The following is a 24,125-nucleotide window of genomic DNA, read 5'->3' as shown; positions in this document are numbered from 1 at the left end:
GCCCAGGCTGGCCTTGAGCTCGTGGCCCAGTTAGTTCTCCTACTTTGGCCTCCCAACATGCTGGGATTACAGGTGTTTGCACTGTGCGGCCTCATTGTGCTGCTCACTGCCCAGTCCTGATTCGAGATGCCTGCCTCGCTAAGCATTTCCCTTCCTGCCTCATTCATATGCACAGCAGCCCATTAGGGCAGATTCCATCACAGTCAGAGGCTCTGGAGACCCCTCTCCTACCACTCTGCCACCTGCCACTCTGCCACCTGCCACTCTGCCACAGTGCTCCTGGTGCTCCGCAGGGCTTTTAAAGTCCTCAGACCGAGGGCCCAGCGCTCTCTTCCTCCCCCGTCAAAGGAACCAGGGCGGGTTGTTCAGACAGTTACCCTGGACAGTAGGAGGAAAAGGAAATCACTGTCAAACTGGCAGAGGGAACGCTGGCACCTCTGCCACACTCCCTGCCCAGCTGCTGTTCAGCAAGGCCCTGAAGGCCCACACCTCCCAGTCCTGCAATCTAAGGGATGTCCACAGAGGGACCTGCACCCCGCAAGGAAAGTGTGCAAGAGCAGCGCATGGGAAAGCCATCTGCCACCTCTGAAAGCAGACAGGTGGCCATCCGCCTGGCTGAGCTGATAGAAAAGCCTCTTGCAGGCACTGAGTGTTTATTGATATGTGGCAACCTAAGGAGCCCTATCCCCCCGTGGGAAGCAAAACCTCCGCAGTCTAAGGTGCGAGAGTGGAGACCTAGAGGAGCTACCATGAATGCCTGACCCTGGATGTGTTTTTTCCCTTGCAGTTTTACAGATACTGTTTGATGGGAAGGCTCTACATAGCACACTTAGGGTATGCCTTTCTTCGTCACCACCAAGCGCAGAAACTGCATCAATAGAAACAGGCTTCATCAACACAGATGATCTTGTGGGCTCCCCTGGTTGTTAGAATGGCTTTTGTTCTGTCAGGAAAGGACTCTGTATCTGTCCATCAGTACCTCCTATTATTGGCCCAGTTTCACAGCTCAAAGCGTGCAAAAGGAAGTCAGCCTCCTGAAATATAAATGACAACTTTTATTTGGTGGCATGCAGTGAAACTTTTTTTTTCTTAAAAAAAAATACCCTTTATGGGCTGGGCGCAGTGGCTCACGCCTGTAATCCCAGCACTTTGGGAGGCCGAGGCCGGCGGATCACGAGATCAGGAGATTGAGACCATCCTGGCCAACATGGTGAAACCCCGTCTTTACTAAAAATACAAAAATTAGCTGGGCATGGTGGTGGGCGCCTGTAATCCCAGCTACTCGGGAGGCTGAGGCAGGAGAATGGCTTGAACCCGGGAGGCGGAGGTTGCAGTGAGCTGAGATCGTGCCACTGCGCTCCAGCCTGGTGACAGAGCAAGACTCTGTCTCAAAAAAAAAAAAAAACCCTTTGTACTTTGTCAAATGCAGTATGGGAAATTAAAGTACAAAACAACAAACAAACACCCTTTAAATTTGCCCAAAGAAAATGTTTTACTCTTTTAGCAGGAAATGGTAAAAACAAAAAGGGGGAAGTGGCAACAGAAAGCTTTCTAGATTGAGTTCAGGGACACAGCATTTCTCCTTAAGCATGATGAGCTCAGCTTCATTTTTTTTCTATATTGACCTTAAAACTGGGGACAGGGTCTGTTTTTTAAAATCTTTGTTTTCTCCATATTTCTCTTTGATAGGCAGCAGCAGGGAATGGAAGTGCCCTTCTTGTAGTCTTGAGGGGCTGCATTAAGTGTCGTCCAGCCTGCAGGTCATCAGGATGGAAAACATCAGGTGTGTACGTGCATGATGTGGCACCAGTGAATCCAGTGGTGCCCAGAACACCCCACTGTAGCTTAGCAGGAATGTGCTGCATTATTTGAGAGTGGGGGCCCTCTGGGGTGATTGTACCTTTACTTTTCCCGTTTCCTGATCCAAATACAAAATCATTGGCAGCTCAGACCTCTTAGGAAATAATGTCTTTGTTGTTCAAAGTAGTCTAATTATGCTTGAGTATCTGTACAGAAAGCACAGAAAGAGAAGAAAGAGATAGGAAAGAGAAAGCAAAGTCAGGTAAGAGAAGGGATAGATGTGATTGGGATAGGTTTCTAATTCTGAACTGCTGGAGGGAGGCCAAACACTGTCATTCTAAGAAAATACGACAGTCAAAAGCTGAGGAAACCAGACAAGTTAATTTTTTTTTCTAAAATAATAATAATTTTTTTCTAATTATAACATTTCTATCTTAGATAGGATTTTATTGCACTTAATAGTTTGGCTTGTCAGATTTCTTTTGGTGTCACTGTCTTTCACCATCCATTTGGGATCCTTTGGTTGTGTAAATGGGGAACCAAGAGGGTCCTCATCATGGCCATCAGGAAAGATGGGCTGTGTCCAGTTCCAATGGACAGTGCATCTTGTACACAAGCCTCAGCTTTTCATCTGTAACACGTGGCTTATATACAGCCTTTTAGACTATGAGGCATGAATAGCAAACAGTGGCAATCGATGCTGAAAAACCAGAATGTTTAAAAACTGGGCCATAAAAATGTAGAACGTATTCTGTCACCAGAGCTGGGGTCAGTGGGGCGACTCCCTTCCTGCCTTCCTGTCCCCCAATTCTCCCCAGACCTTCCTGCCTGCTTGTTTCCTGCCTCCAGGACAGTGTGCACCCTGTGTCCATCTTCTGCCCCTACACCTGTGAACTGGCACCACAGGTGGGAACAGCCCTTCAGGCCAGATTCTGGTTTTTGGTTTTTGCTTTACTGCCAAATATGATCTAGTGCTACATTCAACTTAGTTTATTTATTGAGGCTAGAAATTCCTACCTATTTGTTTATTCACTTAGGAATTTGCTTTAGGTCTTGAAATAAGAACCTCCCAGTCCTTAAAGATTAAAGGCTTTATTTGGCCGCTCCAGGATGGCTTCCTTTGTCTCCAAATTCCCATTCCCCTTGGGTTTATACAGAGACCACTGCGAAGGAGAGTCCAGCATCCTCAGTATCTTGGCCAGCCTGTTCCAAATGTCAGCAGCAGGGGAGACCTTGAGACACTGAAGTGCAGGTGGTGGCACGTTAGTGATCACGCAGCAGTCATTCTTTGATGAGCAGAAACCATGGCCTGACGTTGAGTTTGGTTCTGCAGAGGACAGAAGGAAAGGCCAGGAAGGTGAAGTGAGCAGTGTGTCCCAAGGTGTGCAGACAGCCGTTGGCCCAGGCAGGCTATGGTCTCTAGGCCCAAGACAAATTTGATTTCTCTATATCTCGGACGCTTGCTTATTTCCTGGATCTTGGAAGGATCACAGCCACTCTCCCATAAGAGCCAAGGGTCTGCCTGCTGGGGGTAGAAACTAACATTCTCAGTCCTGCTCTAAAGTGGACCCAGCAGCAGGCCCCGCCTGTACAGAATACGGCTGGGTCAGGCTTAGGTTCAGCTGTGTTTTTCCCTTTGGGGCCTTTATCGGTGTGCCCTCTTGAGTGCTGCATAAATAACCATATTCCCAAACACATGTTTTGAGAGCATTGTCTTTTGGAATAGTTAGAGGGTAATGCTGCATATTCTGCTTAAATATTTGCATATTCTGCTTAAATATTTACATATTCTGCTTATAAATTTGCTTATTCTTTAAATTTTTTCTTTGAGTTATTTACTTTCATTTACAGATACTTGTTTACACTTTAGGAATTAACTTTAAAGGTACATTAAACATCGCATGTTTGCCAGGAAAAAAAAACAAAAACAAACAAACAAAAACACCTAAGGCTTGCCCTCAGCTCTAGAATTTGGAAAAAGCATGATATGAGATTTCTGATTTATTTTGTCTGTTATTTTGGTATTACTTAGAGATTCAATTTTTAAACTAGCTAATTTTCATTTACAGATTCTTTATATGTGTCCTCCATAATTAGATGACAGAGCTATAGTGGCGATAGAGCTGCTAATTTAAAATCACCAATTTGGAGGCTCTGTTTGTTTGTTTATTTATAAAAATAGAGACAGGGTCTCACTCTGTTGCCCAGGCTTGAGTGCAGTGACGTGATCATAGCTCACTACAGACTCAGCCTTCATAGTAGCTGGGACTATGGGTGCACACCACCACATCTCGTTAATTTTTTTTTTTTTTTTTTTTTTTTTAAATTAAGAGACCTGGTCTCACTATGTAGCCCAGGCTGGTCCTGAACTCCTGTCCTCAAGCTATTCTCTTGCTTTGGCCTCCCAAAGTGCTGGAATTATAGGCATCAGCTACCATGCCTGGCCTGTATGTATTTTAATTAGAATTCATTTTAATTTTGAGAAATCTTTTTGATAGATATGTACAATAAATAAATACGCTTTTCAAGAACACTGTCCTGAGCTTGAGAGATACAGATAGACACTTAATTAGCAGTCCCTTCATTTAGCCTATCACTTTAATAAACAAATGTGGTTGTGCTAGTCATGGTGACTCATGCCTGTAATCCCAGCACTTTGGGAGGCCGAGGTGGGTAGATCACCTGAGGTCAGGAGTTCGAAACCAGCCTGGCCAACATGGTGAAACCCTGTCTCTACTAAAAAATACAAAAATTAGCCAGGTGTGGTGGCACGTGCCTGTAGTCCCAGCTACTTGGGAGGCTGAGGCAGGAGAATCGCTTGAATACAGGAGGCGGGGGTTGCAGTGAGCTGGGATCCTGCCACTGTACTCCAGCCTGGGCAACAGAGCAAGACTCCGTCTCAAAAATAATATAAAAGGCCAGGTGTGGTGGCTCACGCCTGTAATCCTAGCACTTTGGGAGGCCAAGGTGAGTGGATCACATGAGGTCAAGAGTTTGAGACCAGCCTGGCCAATGTGGTGAAACCTCGTCTCTACTAAAAATACAAAAATTAGCCAGGAATGGTGGCGGGCACCTGTAATCCCAGCTACTTGGGAGGCTGAGGCTAGAGAATCTCTTGAACCCAGGAGGTGAAGGTTGTGGTGAGCCGAGATCATGCCATTGCACTCCAGCCTGGGCTTCAGAGAGAGACTCTGTCTCAAAAAATAAAAATAAAATAAAAAATAATCAAATTGTGGTTGTTTACTGTGCCTAGCACCGTGTTAGATACAGTGTGTAGTTTTTCTGTTTTGTTTTCTTTTTGTTTTTTTGTTTTGAGACACAGTTTCTCTCTTGTTGCCCAGGCTGGGGTGCAATGGTGCAATCTCAGCTCACCACAACCTCCACCCCCTGGGTTCAAGCAATTCTCCTGCTTCAGCCTCCCGAGCAGGTGGGATTACAGGCATGTGCCACCACCCCCTGCTAATTTTGTATTTTTAGTAGAGACAGGGTTTCTCCATGTTGGTCAGTTCCCAACCTCAGGTGATCTGCCGGCCTCGGCCTCCCAAAGTGCTGGGATTACAGGTGAACCACCATGCTGTCCAGTTTATTTTAAATGATAATAAAAGTCCTAGTCTAGAGCCTAAGGGCCAGGGTCAACTTGAGGCCGATAAAATTAGACTTCCCAGGGCAAGTCCCAAGCATCAGTACACAGCCAAGTGACTGTCAAGCAAAGTGACTTCCAATGCAGTTATTTCAATGGGAAAAAGACACACACTGTGAAACAGAAAAAGGTGTGAAACTCTTAAGTACAGTGGAAGCCCAAAGAAGGTGATGGTGGTTCTGATCCTTTTTTTGCACTAATCATGGGACAGTAATTCTTTGATTATGGGTTCATCAAGCACAAACTATGAGCCTGGCATTGAGTTAAGTGCCTTGGAGACAAAGGTGAAAGACAAAGTCTTTGCTGGCAGGAATCCATCATATTGGAGAAGAAAGACAGCCAGATCCAATGATGTCACTGTTGGGAAGAAAAAACCTTTCTTCCACCAACTTAGATCCAAATTGTTAGGGGGACTGTGAATTAAATGACAATAGACAGATTAACAAAAGAAATGTTTATTATGCATATGGCAATACTCTAAGAGAGAGTAGCTCTCTGAAGAAGAGGTGAAGGTTTATATACCAGCTTAATAAGGGTGTGTGTGTGTGTGTGTGTGTGTGTGTGTGTGTGTGTGAGAAGGATTCATAGGATGGAAGCCTCTGATGAGGCTTTTTTACAGCTTTTTTAAAAATGCTCTGGTACCCAAGGTCAATCATCAACCTGACTGGAGATCTTCCCAGAGCGGGAGGTTTGTGGCAGCTGACTGTCATAAAGTTCTGCTCTAGTCAGATAAGGGAAGTTCAGATAAGATGTCTTTCTGCATTTGCTGTAATTCTGTTAACAGGTTCCTCTGGGATCCCCAAAGGGGGGTCCATTCAGTCTGTTGAGGGGCTTAGGATTTTATGTTTAGTACTCTTGGGGTACTAATTTACTAATTAGTCTGTTCTCACACTGCTAATAAACACATACCTGAGACTGGGTAGTTTGTAAAGGAAAAAGATTTAATGGACTCACAGTTCCACATGGCTGGGGAGGCCTCACTATCATGGTGGAAGGCAAAGGAGAAGCAAAGTCACGTCTTACATGGCGGCACACAGGAGAGCTTGTGCAGTGGAACTCCCATTTATAAAACCACCAGATCTTGTGAGACTTACTACCATGAGAAACAGTATGGGGGAAACTGTCCCCATGATTCCGTTATCTGTACCTGGCCCCACTTTTGACACATGGGGATCATTACAATGCAAGATGAGATTTGGGTGGGGACACAGCCAAATCATAACATCACAACTATTTTTTTATCTTCCAGTTTTTATGGTTATACTTTGTATTTTCTCTTGCCTTATTGTTTTAACTTGCACTTCCAGAATAGTGTTAATTACGGTGATGCTAGTGAATATCCTATCTCTGTCTAGTATTTTACTGCTATGTTTTGCTTTGGTTTGATTACTGGTTGGAAACAGGTATAAACTTGATCATCCTAAGGGAATGTCCTGTATTCCTATTTCACTAGGGGTTTTATTATTGGGACTACATGTTGAATTTTACTAACTTTTTAAGCTCCTCTTTTATCCTTACTATTGATGCAGCTGATATGTTTGCTCCTGAAATAAAACCTATTTGGTAATATTATGTTAGCCTTTCATTATGTTCCCTAGATTTCATTTTTTATTGGGATGAAATATATATATAACATAAAATTTACCATTTTAACCATTTTGAGGTGTATAATTTAGTGGCATTAAATACTTTCACATTGTTGTGCAAACATCACCACCATTCACTTGCAGAACTTTTCACCATCCCAAATAGAAACTCTGAAACCATTAAGCAATACCTCCCCATTTTCCCCTTCCCACAACCCCTGGTAAGCACTGTTAGACTTTCTGTCTGTATGAATTTGCCTATTCTAGGTACATCACATAAATGGAATCATATAATATTTATCCTTTGTGTCTGGCTTATTTCACTTAGCATAGTGTTTTAAAAGTTCATCCATGTTGTAGCATGCCTCCAAATTTCATTCTTTTTATGGCTACATAATACTCCATTGCATGTGTATCCATTCATCTGTTCATTTGTTGATTTATTCATCTGCTGATGGACACTTGGGTTACTTCCACCTTTTGACTATTATGAATAATGCTGCTATGAACATTGGTCTACAAGTATCTGTTTCAGTCCTTGACATCAGTTCTTTGGAGTATATATCGAGGAATGGAATTGCTAGATTATATGGTAATTCTAGGCTTAACTTTTTGAGGAATGACCAAACTGTTTTCCATAGCAGCTGGACTATTTTATATTCTTACCTGATTTGTTTTTATACTCCCAGCATGTTTGTATCTCTTCATATTTGAAACTCTTGGTAGTTTGCTTTGTGGTGCTATATTGATTCCATTTTCACATTATACTAAAGCCAGCTTTGATTTTTAATGTGCTCTCTTATTTTCCCCATTTTGCCAGATTGTATGATATGGTATCTACTTCTTTTTTTCTTTTTTTTTTTTTTTTTGAGACAGCGTCTCGCTCTGTTGTCCAGGCTGGAGTGCAGTGGCGCGATCTCGGCTCACCGCAAGCTCCGCCTCCCAGGTTCACATCATTCTCCTGCCTCAGCCTCCCGAGTGGCTGGGACTACAGGCGCCTGCCACCACGCCCGGCTAATTTTTTTTTGTATTTTTAGTAGAGACGGGGTTTCACCGTGTTAGCCAGGGTGGTCTCAATCTCCTGACCTCGTGATCTGCCCATCTCGGCCTCCCAAAGTGCTGGGATTACAGGCGTGAGCCACCACAACCGCCAATATCTATTTCTTAAAATTTAGGGGGAAATGCTCGTCAATCCTTCTGGGATTAGTGGCTTTCAGGGATGTAATTCTTTGATAGCTTTGTCTAATACCTCCTTTGAAGAAAGTTTTAATTAGTTTTTTTCCGCACAATTTGAGTGAGTTGTCACTATTTGCTTATTTATTGAGATGGAGCCTTGCTTTGTTGCCAGACTGCAGTGTCATGGCTAGTCACAGGCTCAGTCACAGCTCATTGCAGCCTCAACCTCCCAGGCTCAAGTAATCCTCCCATCTCAGCCTCCCGGGTAGCTGGGGCCACAGACTCAAGTCAGCACACCCAGCGCATTTGTTTGTTTGTTTTTTTAATCAAATCCCAGCGCATTTTTTTTTTTTTTTTTTTTTTTTTTTTTTACCGAATGGTTTGTGTTATTGAATTATCAAAATTGTATTGGCTTAGCAAAGTACATAGTATTCTTTATTAAAAATAAAAATCTCTTCTATGGCCATCTGACCTTTTTGATCCCTGATTTTGTATATTCATATTCTCTTTCTAGCCCAAAACTTATTAGTCTATTTCTTGCTTTTTCTTGAAGAACTAGCTCTTGTATTTGTTGTTTTTATCTGTGAACTTTTTTCCTTTATTTTTTTGAGACAGAGTCTTGCTCTGTTGCCCAGGCTAGAGTGCAGTGGCGCCATCTTGGCTCACCGCAACCTCTGCCTCCCAGATTCAAGCGATTCTCCTGCGTCAGCCTCCCGAGTAGCTGGGACTACAGGCGTGTGCCACCACGCCCAGCTAATTTTTGTATTTTTGGTAGAGACGGGTTTTCACCACGTTGGCCAGGATGGTCTTGATCTCCTGACCTCATGATTTGCCCACCTAGGCCTCCCAAAGCGCTGGGATTACAGGTGTGAGCCCCTGCGCCCAGCCTTTTTTCCTTTTTTTTTTTTTTTTTTTCTAAACCCACGGCCAACATCATATGTGAACTTTTTTAAAAAACATGAAAACATTTCTATTTTTCTGATATGCCTTTCAAGTATAATATAGACTTACAGAATTTGTTTGCCTTTCCAAGAGATTTTCAGACTTGCTGAAGAGATTCATCTTTCCTTCTGGGCTCAAGTGATACTCCAGTCTTAGCCTCCTAAGTAGCTGGGACCACAGGCATGCACACTGTGCCCAGCTAATTTTTAATTTTTTTTTATAGAGACAGAGTCTCCCTGTTTTGCCCAGGCCAGTTTCAAACTCAAAGGGCTCAAGAGGTCCTGCTGCCTTGGCCACTCAAAGTGCTGGGATTACAGGTGTAAACCACCACATCTGGCCAAGATTTATCCTTGACCATAACACTGACTGAAATGAATCTAGAGAAAATAAATTTTATTATGGGAACTATACTCTTAGGTATTAAAATAATGTAGTAGTTCATAATTAAATGAAGAAAAAACTCACAGGATGAGAGAGAAAGAGGCATACCCCAATCACACATCCTGGTACAGTTGTAAAGACAGATAATGGTTGCAGTCCAGGAGAGAGAAGGGTGCTGAAAACACCATGCTGAAAACACCATGCTGGCAGTATTTCCAGATGACAAACTCTTGTCCTTTATGAGACTCTTGCAAAACTTAATTATTTACAGGAATATATGTCTGTCTGGTAGAAATAATGATATAAAACTTCTAATATGTAAGCTGTGAAGATTTCAAAATTAGCTAGTTTTCTCTTTCTGGTTCTGTGAATTTCTTCGTGTAATATTTACTTTTGTTTCCATCTCAAGTCTCTGAACACTAACTGCCATTCTCGTACCACCCTCATCTCTCATCCTGTGCTTCAGGTTTTCTGCGGAGTCCAAAGACACTTGACAGCTATGAGTAACATTTTATTGTTGTTGACTTTTTAAAAAATTAATAAACTTGGCCGGGCGCAGTGGCTTACGCCTGTAATCCCAGCACTTTGGGAGGCCGTGGCAGGTGGATAACGAGGTCAGGAGATCGAGACCATCCTGGCTAACATAGTGAAACTTGTCTCTACTAAAAATACAAAAAATTAGCTGGGCTTGGTGGCAGGCGCCTGTAGTCCCAGCTGCTCGGGAGGCTAAGGCAGGAGAATGGCGTGAACCCAGGAGGCAGAGCTTGTAGTGAGCCAAGATCGCGCCACTGCACTCTAGCCTGGGCGACAGAGCAAGGCTCCGTCTCAAAATAAATAAATAAACTTTACTTTTTAGAGCAGTTTTAGGTCTGCAGCAGAATCGAGTGGAAAGTACAGAATTTCCCATACACTCCTGCCCTGCCCCTACCACACATGGTATGCCACACTATCTACATCCTGCACTGCAGTGGCATGTTTGCTAGAATCAGTGAACGTGCATTGACACATCATCACCCCAAATCCATAGTTTGCATTAAGTAGGGTTCACTCTTGATGTTGTGCATTTTATGAGATTTCGACAAATGTATAATACTTATTTACCATTGTAATATCGTACACAATAGTTTCATTGCCCTAGAAATCTGTGTTCTTCCTGGTCATCCCTCCCTACCCCGTCCCTGGATGACCACTAATCTTTTTGCCATCTCCATAGTTTGACCTTTTACAGAATGTCATATAGTTGGAGTCATATAGTATGTAGCCTTTTGAGATGAGCTTCTTTCACTGAGTAATAAGCTTCACTAAGTAATATTAAGTTTCTGCCATGTTCTTTTCATGGCTTGATTGCTGATTTCTGTTTAGCACTGAATAATATTCCATTGTCTGGATATACCAGTTTATTTATTCACTCACCTATCAAAGGACATCTTACCTTGGTTATCTTATCTTAATAACTGCCAAACTTTTGGCAGTTATTAATAAAGCTGCTGTAAATGTCTGTATACAAGGTTTTGTGTGGACATATATTTTTCATTTATTTGAGTAAGTACCAAGGAGCCTGATTGCTGGATCATATAGTAAGAATATATTTAGTTTTGTGAGGAGTTGCCAAACTGTCTTCCCAAGTGGCTGTGTACCGTGTTTGCATTCCCACTGGGAATGAATGAGAATTCCTGTTGCTCCACATTCTCCTAGCATTTAGTGTTATCAGTGTTTTGCATTTTGGCCATTCTAATAGTGTGTAGTGGTATCTCGTTTTAATTTGCCTTTCTCTGATTACATATGTGAACACCTTTTCATATGCTTACTTGCCATCTGTGTATCTTCTTTGGAGAGGTGTCTGTTCAGATCCTTTGCTCCTTTTAAAATCCAGTTATTTATTTTCTTATTATCAAGTTTTAAGAGTTCTTTGTATGTTTTGTATAACTGTCTTTCATCGGATATACTTTTGTCAATATGTTTTTCCCAGTCTGTGGCTTATCTTCTCAGTCTTTTGACATTGTCTTTCACAGAGCAGAAGATTTCAATTTTAATGAAGCCTAGCTTGTTAATATTTCTTTCATGGATCATACCTTGGTGGTTTTGTATCTAAAAAGTCTTCATCGGCCAGGTGCGGTGGCTCACGCCTATAATCCCAGCACTTTGGGAGGCTGAGGTGGGTGGATCACGAGATCAGGAGATCAAGACCATCCTGGCTAACACGGTGAAACCCCATCTCTACTAAAAATACAAAAAATCAGCTGGATGTGGTGGCGCTCACCTGTAGTCTCAGCTGCTCAGGAGGCTGAGGCAGGAGAATTGCTTGAACCTGGGAGGCAGAGGTTGCAGTGATCTGAGATGGCGCCACTGCACTCCAGCCTGGGTGACAGAGTGAGACTCCATCTCCAGAAAAAAAAAAAAAAAAAAGTCTTCGTCATACCCAAGTTCACCTAAATTTTTTTCTCTGTTATCTCCTAGGAGTTTTATAGTTTTCTGTTCTTACATTTAGGTCTATGACTCATTTTGAGTTTTATTTTTGTGAAGGGTATCAGGTCTACTTTCATTTTTTTCCATATGAAGGTACAGTTGTTACAGCACCATTTGTGGAAAAGATCATCTTTGCTCCGTTTTATTGCCCTTGCTCCTTTGTCACAGATGAGTTGACTATAGTTATGTGGGTCTATTTCTAGGCTCTTTGGTCTATTGGTATTTTTGACACTACACCACTGTCGTGATTACTGTGGCTTTATTGTAAGCATTCAAGCCAGGTTGTGTCAGTCCTCCAAGTTTGTTCTTCTCCTTTAATGCTGTCTATCCTGAGTCTTTTGCCTTTCCATATAAACTTTAGGATCAGTTTGTCAATATCCGGGAAATAACTTGCTGGGATCTGATTGGGATTATATTGAATCTATAAAGTTGGGAAGAACTGACATATTGACAATATTGGGCCTTCCTGTCCATGAAGATGGAAAATCTCTTTATTTAGTTCTTCCTTTATACGTTTCATCAGAGTTTTATAGTTTTCCTCATTAGATCTTGTACATATTTTGTTAGATTTGTATCTAAGTAGATCATTTTGGGGGTTGCTAATGTAAATGGCAATATGTTTTGGATTTCACATTGCTGGTATATATGAAAACTATTGGCTTATGTATATTAACCTCGTATCCTGGAACCTTGCTATAATCACTAATTAGTTCCGAGTTTTAGATCTTCTACATACATAGACAGTCATGTGATCTGCAAAGTTTTATTTTTCCTTCCCTGGTCTCTATACCTATTATCTCCTTTTCTTGTCTTATTGTGTAATCTTGCTTTGTTCCTAATCTTAGCAGGACAGCTTCAAGCTTTTCATTATTAAGTAAGATGTTAACTGTTTTTTGTAGATATTATCAAGTTGAGGAAGTTCCCCTTTATTCCTAGTGTGCTGAGGCTTTTTAATCATGAATGGTTGTTGATTTTGTCAGATGCTTTTTGTGCATCTATTTATATGATCATGTGCTTTTTCTTTTTTAGCCTGTTGATGTGATGTATTACATTAATTGATTTTCATATGTTGAACTAGCCTTGCATACCTGGGACAAATCCCACTTGGCCATAGTGTATAATTCTTTTTATACATTGTTGGATTTGCTTTGCTAATATTTTTTAGAGGATTTTTGCATTTATGTCCATGAGAATATTGGTCTTTAGTTTTCTTTATTTTTTAATTAATTTTATTTTTTGACACAGAGTCTTCCTTTGTCACTCAGGCTGGAGTGCAGTGGTGCGATCTCAGCTTACTGCAACCTCCGCCTCCCAGGTTCTACTGCTTCAGCTTCCCAAGTAGCTGGGATTACAGATGCCTGCCACCACACCCAGCTAATTGTTGTATTTTTAGTAGAGACAGGATTTCCCCATGTTGGCCAGGTGGTCTGGAACTCCTGACCTTAGATCATCCACCCGTCTTGGCCTCCCAAAGTGCTGGAATTACAGGCGTGAGCCACCGTGCCCGACCTCATTCTTTTTTTTGAAGATGTTGCCCAGGCTGGCCTTGAACTCCTGGGCTGGAACCATCTTGCTGGCTCAGCCTCCCAAGTAGCTGTGATCACAGGCACATACCACTAGGCTCAGCTTAGTCTTCTTTTTTGTAATGTCTTTGTCTGATTTAGGGTAATGCTGAGCTTATAGGATAAGTTAAAAAGAGATTGCTTCTATCTTCTGGAAAATATTGTGGATAATTGGTGTAATTTCTTCCTTAAATGTTTGGTAGAATTCCCCAGTGAACCCGTCTGGGCCCAGTGATTTCTGTTTTGAAAGGTTGTTAATTATTGATTGAATGTATTTAATAGAAACAGGCATGTTCAGATTGTCTATTATGTGAGTTTTGGCAGGTTTTGTCTAAGAAAACAGTGTATATACCTTAGTTTAAAAATACTTTAGGCCAGATGTAGTAGCTCATGCCTGTAATCCCAGCACTTTGGGAGGCCAAGGTGGGTGGATTGCCCTAGCCCAGGAGTTCGAGACCAGCCTGGGCAACATAGGGAGACACTGTCCCTACAAAAAATTTAAAAATTAGCTGGGCATAGTGGCACATGCCTATGACAGCCCCAGCTACTCAGGGGACTCAGGTGGGAGGATCACTTGAGTCTGGGAGGTTGTGGCTAACACCTATAATCCCAACACTTTGGGAGGCCAAGATGGTAGGATCACTTGAGTCCAGGAGTTCAAGACCAGCCTGGGCAACATAGGGAGACCTCGTCTCTACAAAATAAAAAATAAACCTGGCTGGGTATGGTGGTCTGAGCTACTTGGGAGGCCAAGGTGGGAGGATGGCTTGGACCTGGGAGGTTGAGGCTGCAGTGAGCTATAATTGTGCCACCGCACTCCAGCTTGGGTGACAGAACGAGACCTCATCTCAAAGCAAACAACAACAACAAAAATACTTTACCGGTAAAAAATACTGACCCAAAGATACAAAGTGAGCACATGCTGTTGGAATGTTGGAAAAATGGCACTGACAGACTTGCTCAGTGCAGAGTTGCCACAAACCTTGAATTTGTAAAAAAAAAATGTGGTATTTGCAAAGTGCAGTAAAGTGAAGTGCAATAAAATGTGGTGTGTCTGTACTGGTTTTGCTAATGAATAGAGATACCTTTTGGGTGAAATCATGTATCAGTGAAAATCTGCCAGTGACCTGGCCATCTTTCAGGTGGTTTCTGTTGCTTAGCAAATTATTTTGAGATTCATCTACGTGGTTGCCTGTATCAATAGTTTATTCCATTTTATTGCTGCATTGTATTCCATTCTAAGGGCATACCATGGTTTGTTTATCCATTCACTCATTGATGGCCATTTGGGTTGTTTCTGTTTTTGGCTACTGTGAGTAAAGCTGTGAACTTTTTTTTTTTTTTTTTTTTTTTTGAGACAGAGTTTCACTGTTGTTGCCCAGGCTGAAGCTGTGAACATTTTTGAACAAGTCTTTGTGTGGACATAGGCTTTCCTTTCTCTTGAGGCACAAAATTGCAAACCACTTGATGCCTCACAGTAAGACAGAGATCTGTGCAGGTACTGAAGGATGAGTAATTAGATTGTGGGAGGGACACAGAAGTGACCGCAGGTGCCAGAGCAGATGATCCAAGCATAGGCACCAGGCATTGAAGTGGTGGCACACTTGATTGCAGGCTTTTTTCTTTTTATGGACTTTTCATTTTCTCTCAGGATAACGTCCTGAGTCTTTCTGGTCCTCTTCCTACCTCTCACATTATACCCAGTTTCTCCCTGCCAGGGCCATTAGCTGTGTCAGACCCTGCTCTTTTCTCTAACAAGAATAAAGAGTTGGTGATGGAAGCTAAGATGTGTTGCAGGTTTGGTGCAAGGACTCACTTGTGCAGTCTACATGTGTTACTGTGTGTAATCCTTCCAGGAACCTACACAAAGGAGGTACCATTATCATCCCCACGAAGCATTAAGGAAAACAAGGCTCAGAGAGGTTAAATAACTCGTTCAAGATTGCACAGCTAGTAAGTGATGGGTTAGATGTTGAACCAGACTTCAGAGCTGGCACTTTGAACCTCAATATTGTGATTAATATACCCTCATTGAAAAGCTAGATCATGTATGGCGTTTAAGATGCCATTTTAAACTGTTCTCCCCATCATCTAGTTAACTCTTGTATTCCTAACTTACTGTGTCAGTCCAATGGCCTTGTCCCTGGTAGCCCGGCTAGCTCAGATCACCCTGGGCAGTATCCCCAGCAGCAGGTACCTCTCACACAGCCTGCCAACTGGGCTGTGAGCACAACATAAGTGCGGGTGCCATCCTTTGCTGCCCTGACTGTCCACCACTTCAGAGTGCCAGGCGCTCGGTGATGATCTCTGAATGAAACAGGAAAATGAGTGAATGAGTTACATTATCGGATGTGCATATTTGTCATCAGCTTTATTGGGTGTTTGTCAGCTTTATTAACTTATTTACATCAGTTTTATTGAGATTATTTACATATAACAAAGTTCATGGATTCTAAGTATACAATTCAGTGAGTCTTGATAAATGTATGCCATTGTGTGACCACAGCCACATCAAGGTAAAGTATGTTCCATCACTCCAAGACCCTCTCCTGGCCCTTGCAGTCAATCTCCTGCTCCACCCCCAGCCCCAGCAACCTCTCTCTATTCTGTTTTTCTGTCCTTAGAGTTTTACCTTTTCTAGAATTTTAGACATGGAATTATATAGTATACAGTCTTTTGTGGATGTCTTATTTAACATAACAATCCTTTTGAGATTCATTTGTATTGTTGCTTGTATCAGCAGTTCAATATGTGGTTTTAAGACTGTTGGGAAATAGTCCAGAGATAGCTTGTCCCACGAGGTTTAGAGTCATATGGTAAGTTAGAGCAGTGGTCCTACAGGTGTGCCCCTGGCACTCTTTCTGTTCCCAGATCCTTGCAGAGGGTCAGTAAGGTCAGACTGATTTCCATAATAATGCCAAGGTGTGATTTGCCTTTTTTCACCCTCCTCTCATGGGTGTGCAGTGAGGTTTTCCAGATGATACGTGATACGTGGATTCACAGCAGATTGCATGCAGAAGCAGGTAGGAGAGTCCATCTTTCTGTTAAGCTGTCTGGCTTAGAGAAATTTATAAAAATGTTAATGTCACTCTTCTCACTAAAATTTTTTGTTTTTCTTCTCACTAAAGTTTTTTGTATTGGAAAATTATTTTTCATAACAAATATTGTTTATAGCAACATGTAATGGATTGTTATTACTAGATGAATTAATAGACATTTTTAAATGTCTTACCTTTAATTTCTCATGACAGATCATCATAAATATAAACTGTTTATGACTGTCTGTCAAATGAGAAGTAAAGAAGCTCTTTGAGCAGAAGCTCTGTAGGGTCCTCAATTTTGTACTGTAGAGAAGTCCTGAGACCAAGGAATTTGAGAATCACCGGGTTAGAGATAGTTTTGAAAGGGGCTTTGAGAACAAGATGAGAACTCTGGAGCTGGAGAGGAATTAGAAGAGGATCATGAGACCCTGGGTTGGCGACCTGGCTTGACGGGCCTGGAAAAGGGTCCTCTGTTGAGTGGGTACAGAGGGACTCGCCCACGCGTAAATGCAAGGACGTACCGTGCCAGTTCTTAGCCTCCTGCTATCTGAGGACCTGGTCAGGCAGGTTCTGTTGATGTCCTTGGTCTACGTGCTTCCTACCAGGAGCTAATGAGTAACCTATGCTTGCCTGCAGTTGCCTCACAGAAGACTGATCGGGAGGCCTGAGGAGGCCGCTCTTTCCTGATATGAGGTTACAGCTGGGGTCTGATGTCAGGTGGGGGGCATGGTGGGGTCTGCCTTCTCTGCTGGATTCTTCTGCAAGGGCGAATGTAAGAAATCATTAGCTATTTCTTTGTCTTTCAAGAAAAAAAGTTCCGCTTACCCCCAGTAGAGTTCTAAGCTCAAATTAAAAGACTATGTAAAATAATTACTTGAGTGAAGGCAGGTGGGAAGCTACTTTTATTATTGGCAGTATCCTTGTGGATAAAAAGAATACGTGTGGCTCTTGTTTAGGGATTTTGATAACACTATTAACAAACTACAGCAAAATGGCACCTACTGCCTTCTGACCTATTCATTGCTTTTCTCTTGCAGGCGAAAGGGCCTGTGGTTGCGCCTGAGGAAGATACTTTTCTGTGTTTTGGGGTTGTACATTGCCATTCCATTTCTCATCAAACTATGTCCCGGAATACAGGCCAAACTGATTTTCTTGAATTTCGGTAAGTGGTATGTGTCCAATTTTCCTTTAATTTTAGTAAGGGTTCATTTTCATGATGATGTCTGATTTTAGGGGGAGTCTTTTTACTTTAATGGAGATTTAGTTTACATAGAGTGAAGGGTACGTATCTTAAGTGTACAGTTTATATACCTATGTCTTTAGAGATAGATAGGTAGAGCTACCACCCAGATTGAGAACTAGAATGCTTTTATTACCCAGAAAGGTCCCTGTGCCCCTTCCCAGCTGGAGGACTTTCTGTGCTAGTGTTGCTCCCCTGCACTGGATTTGTGTCCACAGAAGACTACACTGCACTGGGGGACCAGCGTGTCTGTCTTCAGCTGAGGTGAGTAAAAATGTTGACAACATGAGAAGTCAGCTGAAGCCATCATGTTGGAGATGCCTTGTCAGTTGTGCATTCCAGGAGCCTAGCTGCCCTTGGAAAAGATGACCACTGAAAAATATAGTGCCTTTAAAAAAAAAATGAGGCCTCTTTTCTTTTTTAAAACAAATTAGTTTTTTATACCCTTAAAAAATCCAGATATATAGTACTTTGGTTTCTGTGGAATTTTGTGCTGGCCTTGTAGGTATTGTAGTCTCCTTGAGTGAACTTGGACCTTGTCTGTTTTTTCACGCTGTGTATTTACTTTTGGAGATGTGGGAGGAGAAAGGTGCAGAAGTATCAAGCCCATGAGGTCGAAGGCAGAGGCTCTGGGCACGTGGCCCTGGGAACAGTCCTACAAGCGAGGCTCCAAGGAAAGGGCCGCATCTGTGGGTTCGAGGTTTGAGAACAACGGGGCTCGCACACGGCGGGTGTTCTGTGAAGGACAGCCTGAGAGGCAGGTGCTGACAGCATTAGAACAGGATGAGGCAGGGGCTCTAGGGTCACTCTGTGGCTAGATTGGTTTGCACATAGTGAGTCTGGCCTTATGTGTTTGGGAGTTTGAGGCTTGGAAAGCTGTGCCTGATATTGCTGAGGCAGCAGGTGAGCTAGTGGGGTGGGGGGAGGAGGAAAGGAGGAGGCCACAGAGGAACACAGGAGGTACTGAGAGGTGCCAGACTCCCTCTGCAGGCATCTGGGCTTATGAGTTTGGGTGTTCAGTCTATAATAGACTTACTCACAGAAACTTAGGAAATGACTGGCTAGAAAAGGAATTTCTGTTTCTTTGTTTTTGTTTTTTTTTTTAATGCTGGTAAGAAGAACAGAAATTATAAGGCTATTTAATACTTTGTAAATCTGAGTTTTTTATTTGGGTGTCTTAAAATAACTGTAAAACACATGTAGTGTACTAAGAGGCATTTGATTTTTCTAATGGAAAAGTAGAACTTCTAGGAATTTTTCATCTCTAAGTTTTGCCACTTGTGAGAAGCACAAACTCGAAAAGAAACTAACAGTATACCAAAATGATGGGAGTTTTGTTTTTCTGACTTTAATGTACTTAAATGTACACAGTACAGCCCAGAAAGGATTTGGAGCTTAGATATAAACACGAAGCTACAAGGGCTGCAGATTCACCCTCAGCAGACCTCAGACTTGACCCTCATGGCTTTTCCACCTTTGCCGGCCCCCTTGGGCAGGTGCCTTTGCTGCCAGGCACGTGAGCTGGTTCTTGAAGGGAGGGTGTGTGGGGTGCCTTGCCCTGCGTGGCCTGGTACATTGTGGGCTCCCAGCAAATGTTTGAATTGAATAGATTTTCTTTAGCTTGATTGTTTGGGCTACTGTAGACACACAGCCTACAGATTTTGTTCTGTGGGTTTCCTAAGGAGGTGGTAGACTGCTCTGAGGGAGGAGAACTTTGGGTTCTACTGGTCCAGCCCCATGGCATGGGAGAGGAGGGCTGGGCTTGGGCAGGGGAGGCTGAGCCTCCCAAGGTGTTGCCCATCATTAATGATTTCCTTCCACCTGTTTGCCACACTGGAGGAGAAGAGCCTACAGTGGCATTTTGTTTTGTTGTTTTGTTTTGTTCTGAGACAGCGCGTGGCTCTGTTGCCCCAGCTGGACTGCAGGAGTATGATCACGGCTCACTGCAGCCTCGACCTCCCAGGTTCAGGTGATCCTCCCACCTTAGCCTCCTGAGTTGCTGGGACTCCAGGCACCCACCACCACAACATCTGGCTAATTTTTTATATTTTTAGTAGAGATGGGATTTTGCCATGTTGCCCAGGCTGGCCTTAAACTCCTGGGCTCAAACGATCCTCCTGCCTTGGCCTCCCAAAGTGCTGGGATTACAGGCGTGAGCCACTGCACCCACCCCTGTGGTGTTTTTGAAAGAGATTTTTAGTTGCCAAAGGTCTAGCACCAAGAAACAGTGTCCCTGGGAGCAGCGATTGGACATTCCTTCTGCCTCACCCCCCTGGGCATCTGCCTGGCCCTCACACCCCACTCCTCCCACCTCTCCATGATGAGTGACCCTCATCTCCAGGCCCCACTGTCCTCCCCAGGAAGCCACAGTGTTTTATCAGCACATGAGTCACTTCCAAGTGTGGGTCTCTGTCTCCCCCTTTGGGAGGAAGGGCAGTCTTCAGAGGAGCAGCATGGAGCTTGTTGGTTTTCCAGTTGTAATGTGCATCCAAGGTTTACAGGTCTGTGCCTGTCTGCGTCGCCGAGGAGGTGGGGTCTGTGGCGTGGCCCTGCAGTGATTTGGAGTTTTGTTGGGGAGGTGCCTCTGCTCTTGTCTCCAGACAAGAAGCATGACCTGGGCATCCATTCAGCATTACAGGAAGAGTAGCAATCTCTTGGGCCCCAGAATGTGGTTAAAATATTCTTCACAGCAAATCTATCTGAAACCAAATTTATAAATTAGATAAATAAGCTTTTAAAGAAACAGCACCTACAATTTAAGGCATTATTCTACTTTAAATACATTTTCATAAGCAAAACATCATGATTATTCTAAAAACAAAGAATTAGCTAAAAAAAGAACCCTGAATAGTATAAATAAGAAAATGAACATTACTCTGAGAAAATCCTTGTTAACACTGTAGTTTATTTCCTACTGGCCTTTTTTATATGTGTCTGTTTACATGCACATAAATATGTGTGCTTTTCAATACTTGTATTCACAGTCTGATTCCATCCAAAAGATGTTTGGATGAGACCCAGCATTTATGAAGCCTAGAATATCTTCCCAGCTGTTATTTGTGTTCAGATCAAGAAGGCATCTCTTAGTGAAAGTCATGTCTTGGTTCAGAGGCTAGGGAGGGCTTTTTTGGAAATAGGTCAGATCTATCATCATGCATTTGTTTTTAAAGCAAAGGGCCAGCTTCCTCTTTTTCCTTCCCGTGAGCAGTCCCTGTTAACTCCTGTTACCTTTCTTTTCTTATCCCCTTTTTTCATACGGAAGGTCCTGTAAGCCTGCATCAGGTAATTGGAATTTGATAAAACCCAAATAACCAGCCCAGCCTTTCCCTTGACACCATACCTCTTATGGCTGCCGGTATCAAGGCTGCTCTGTTACTCACAGTGATTGGAATGAGACTTAGCCCCGTGTTCAGACCCTCAGCACTCAGAGACCATCACAGCTCAGTAGTTTCAGCCTTTCCCCCAACAAATATTTTGCACGTGAGCTAAGAGAAGTATGACAGAGCAGGTCGTTTTCCATTCACTCCCATTCTCACTCCTTCACCCTCCATGGCACCCATGCGTGCAGGATCCACTCTCCATCCTGCCCGTTGATGTTTGTGGTTGCTGGTACATGATGACGTGACTGGAGGGTGGACAATGAAAACTTGGGGGTGGACAGTGAAAACTAGGGGAAGCAGGAGCAGCCAGAGGCCTCAGTCCCAGCAGCCCTGTGGGCCTTGTTTGCCCATGGTGCGGGGGCCTGTATGAGGAGCTCCCGGTTCAGAAGAGCCTGTGAGAGGGAGCCATGAGAGAGCTGGACCTCAATGGTGGAGCATGAAGGGGCGCACCGCCCGGGCCACTCCTGTGGGGCTGCCACGGGGCTTAGCACTCTGTCCCCACCCCAGGCCTGTGGATGAAGCAGGGGCCTGGGCAGGGTGGACTCCCAGCCAGCATGCCGGAGTCATGGGGGCCACAAAGAGTCAGTGGCCAAGGGTGATCTGACCACGTGGGAGGCCAGAGGGTCTTGGCACTCACCTGGCACTGGCCTGCAGGAGTGAGCCAGCAGTGCTTCTGGCCCTGGGTGGATCCTGTGACCCTGCGCACGCCAACCTGTCTCACCACTCATCTCACTTTGAGGCATTTCTGCTCATTTAGAGTAATACTGGCCAGGGGGTTCCTACAGCCACCCGCTCTGGGGCTGTGTGATCCCTGGGACCAACCAAGCTCCATGCCTCCCATGCCACTTGACGCTGGTTGGAGGTGCTGCTGCGGAAGAGAAGGTGCCAGGCAGCATCTGGGGAATGCTTTTCATGGAGAGCAGTTACTGTGCCTCCTTTTCATGGTTGTTTCTAAAATGAGTAAAAGTGAGCTGGAAGACCAGCTTCCTGGAATGAGGCCATCCTAGAGTAGAATTTGGCTTCCTAGTTCTTAGATTTCTTGGGCTTGGAAGTTTTCTGGATTAGCTGCTAATCCTTGTAAAATACTTTTCAGTGGCCAGGGAATGCTCTCAGAACTCTTGGACAGTTTGTGTCCCAAGAGCTTGGCATTCTTCTCCAGACACAGAACTGAGTGACGCCTGAAGCGGAGCCAGTGGAAGCCCAGTGTCCTCGGCCCTCAATGGTGCCCACTCCCCATCTGGCAGAGTCAGGGCTGGTTCCAGCGTCAGAGGCAGGATTTGGCTGAGTGGGTCTAGATGTGGGATGGGCAGTGGGCCCCAGGTGTGGATATTCAGAGTTGTATTGAGGAGGCCACCCCCGCTTCCGGCTGTCAGATTATAGACTTGCACCCTGGGCTGCAGCTCTCAGGCTCCCAAAGTGTGTGGTGAATTCCCAGGAAGAGGCGGCAGGAGTGGGCCCTAGAGTCTGAAGTGGACTCACTTTTCCCACTCCAGAGCCTGAAGTGGACCCACTTTCCAGGCACTCCTCTGGTCGGGAGCCTTCTCCGGGTCCCATTGCCAGGTTAAAATCTAAACTCTTGTATGGCTGTGTTCTTTTTTTTTTTCCAGGAGATTGGAGTTTTGTTATTACTCAAATCACTCTCCCGTAGCATTCAGGGATCAGAGTTTTTAAGGACAACTTGGTGGGTGTGGGGAAGCCAGTGAGCTGGAAGTGCTGATGGTCAGGTCAGAGATGAAATCATAGGGAGTCAAAGCTGTCTTCTTGCGCTGAGTCAGTACTTGGGTGGGGGCCACAAGATCAGATGAGCTAGTTTATCGATCTGGATGGTGCCAGCTGATCCATCAAGTTCAGGGTCTGCAAAATATTTCAAGCACTGATCGTAGGTTTTACAATAGTGATTTTATCACCAGGAGCAATTTGGGAGGGTCAGAGTCTTGTAGCCTCCAGCTGCATGACTCCTAAACCACAACAATTTCCAATCTTGTGGCCAAAATGTTCGTCCTATAAAGGCAGTCTAGTCCCCAGGCAAGGAGGCTTGTTTCCAGAAAGGGGTATCATCTTTGCTTTAAACTATAAACTAAGTTCCTCCCAAAATTAGTTTAGCCTATGCCCAGGAGTGAACAAGGACAGCGTGGAGGTTAGAAGCTAGATGGAGTTAGTTAGGTCAGATCTCTTTCACTGTCTCAGTTATAGTTTTGCAATGGTAGTTTCAATCCCTCCCTTTCTTTTTTTTTTTTTTTTTTTTTTTTTTTGAGACGGAGTCTTGTTCTGTCGCCCAGACTGGAGTGCAGCGGCGTGATCTCAGCTCACTGCAATCTCTGACTCCCGGGTTCAAGCAATTCTCTTGCCTCAGGCTCCCGAGTAGCTGGGACTACAGGCATGCACCACCATGCCTGGCTAATTTTTGTATTTTTAATAGAGACAGGGTTTCACTATGTTGGCCAGGCTGGTCTCGAACTCCTGACCTCGTGATCTGCCCGCCTCGGCCTCCCAAAGTGCTGGGATTATAGGCATGCGCCACCGCGCCTGGCACCCCTTTGGGTTTCATAACACCTTAATCTTAAGGCGTTAGCTAATGAAGATGGAGAAAAGGCAAAGACAGCTCTAACTTCTTCCTGATGGCCAGGGGTGTAGTGGGGGTAGGTGTTTACCCCAAGGTGAAAGGAATGGAACCACTTTGCAACATTCTGGGCATACGAACACAGGCATGGCTGGGGATCCACGGCTTGCATGGCAAAGGCATTACTATTGTCATCTATAGTTTTAGCACTGCATTTAAGGGAACGGTGTGCCAAGGTTAATAATGAGGACTAGGGTAAGGAGTGCAATTCCCAGTTTTAAAAGTAAAGATTTGAATGCATTAGTTTGGTGACTTGTAGCCCACAAATAATTTAAGATTTAGTCCTTCCAA

At 43.8% G+C, this 24,125-nt stretch overlaps 1 protein-coding gene across 2 annotated transcripts in view; it reads left to right on the top strand.

Annotated features, from left to right (window-relative positions):
- Positions 1–24,125, top strand: part of ABHD12 (abhydrolase domain containing 12, lysophospholipase) — an 82,533-nt gene that overhangs the window by 33,300 nt on the left and 25,108 nt on the right. For both annotated transcript variants that reach the window (XM_054467861.2, XM_063659493.1), the window contains exon 2: positions 17,632–17,756. In XM_054467861.2, the coding sequence (XP_054323836.1) occupies positions 17,632–17,756 (125 nt within the window). The remainder of the gene's footprint in view (positions 1–17,631; positions 17,757–24,125) is intronic.

The sequence above is a fragment of the Pongo pygmaeus genome, chromosome 21, assembly GCF_028885625.2.
Source record: "Pongo pygmaeus isolate AG05252 chromosome 21, NHGRI_mPonPyg2-v2.0_pri, whole genome shotgun sequence".
NCBI lineage: Eukaryota > Metazoa > Chordata > Mammalia > Primates > Hominidae > Pongo > Pongo pygmaeus.
This window is presented reverse-complemented; position numbering and strand designations above follow the sequence as displayed.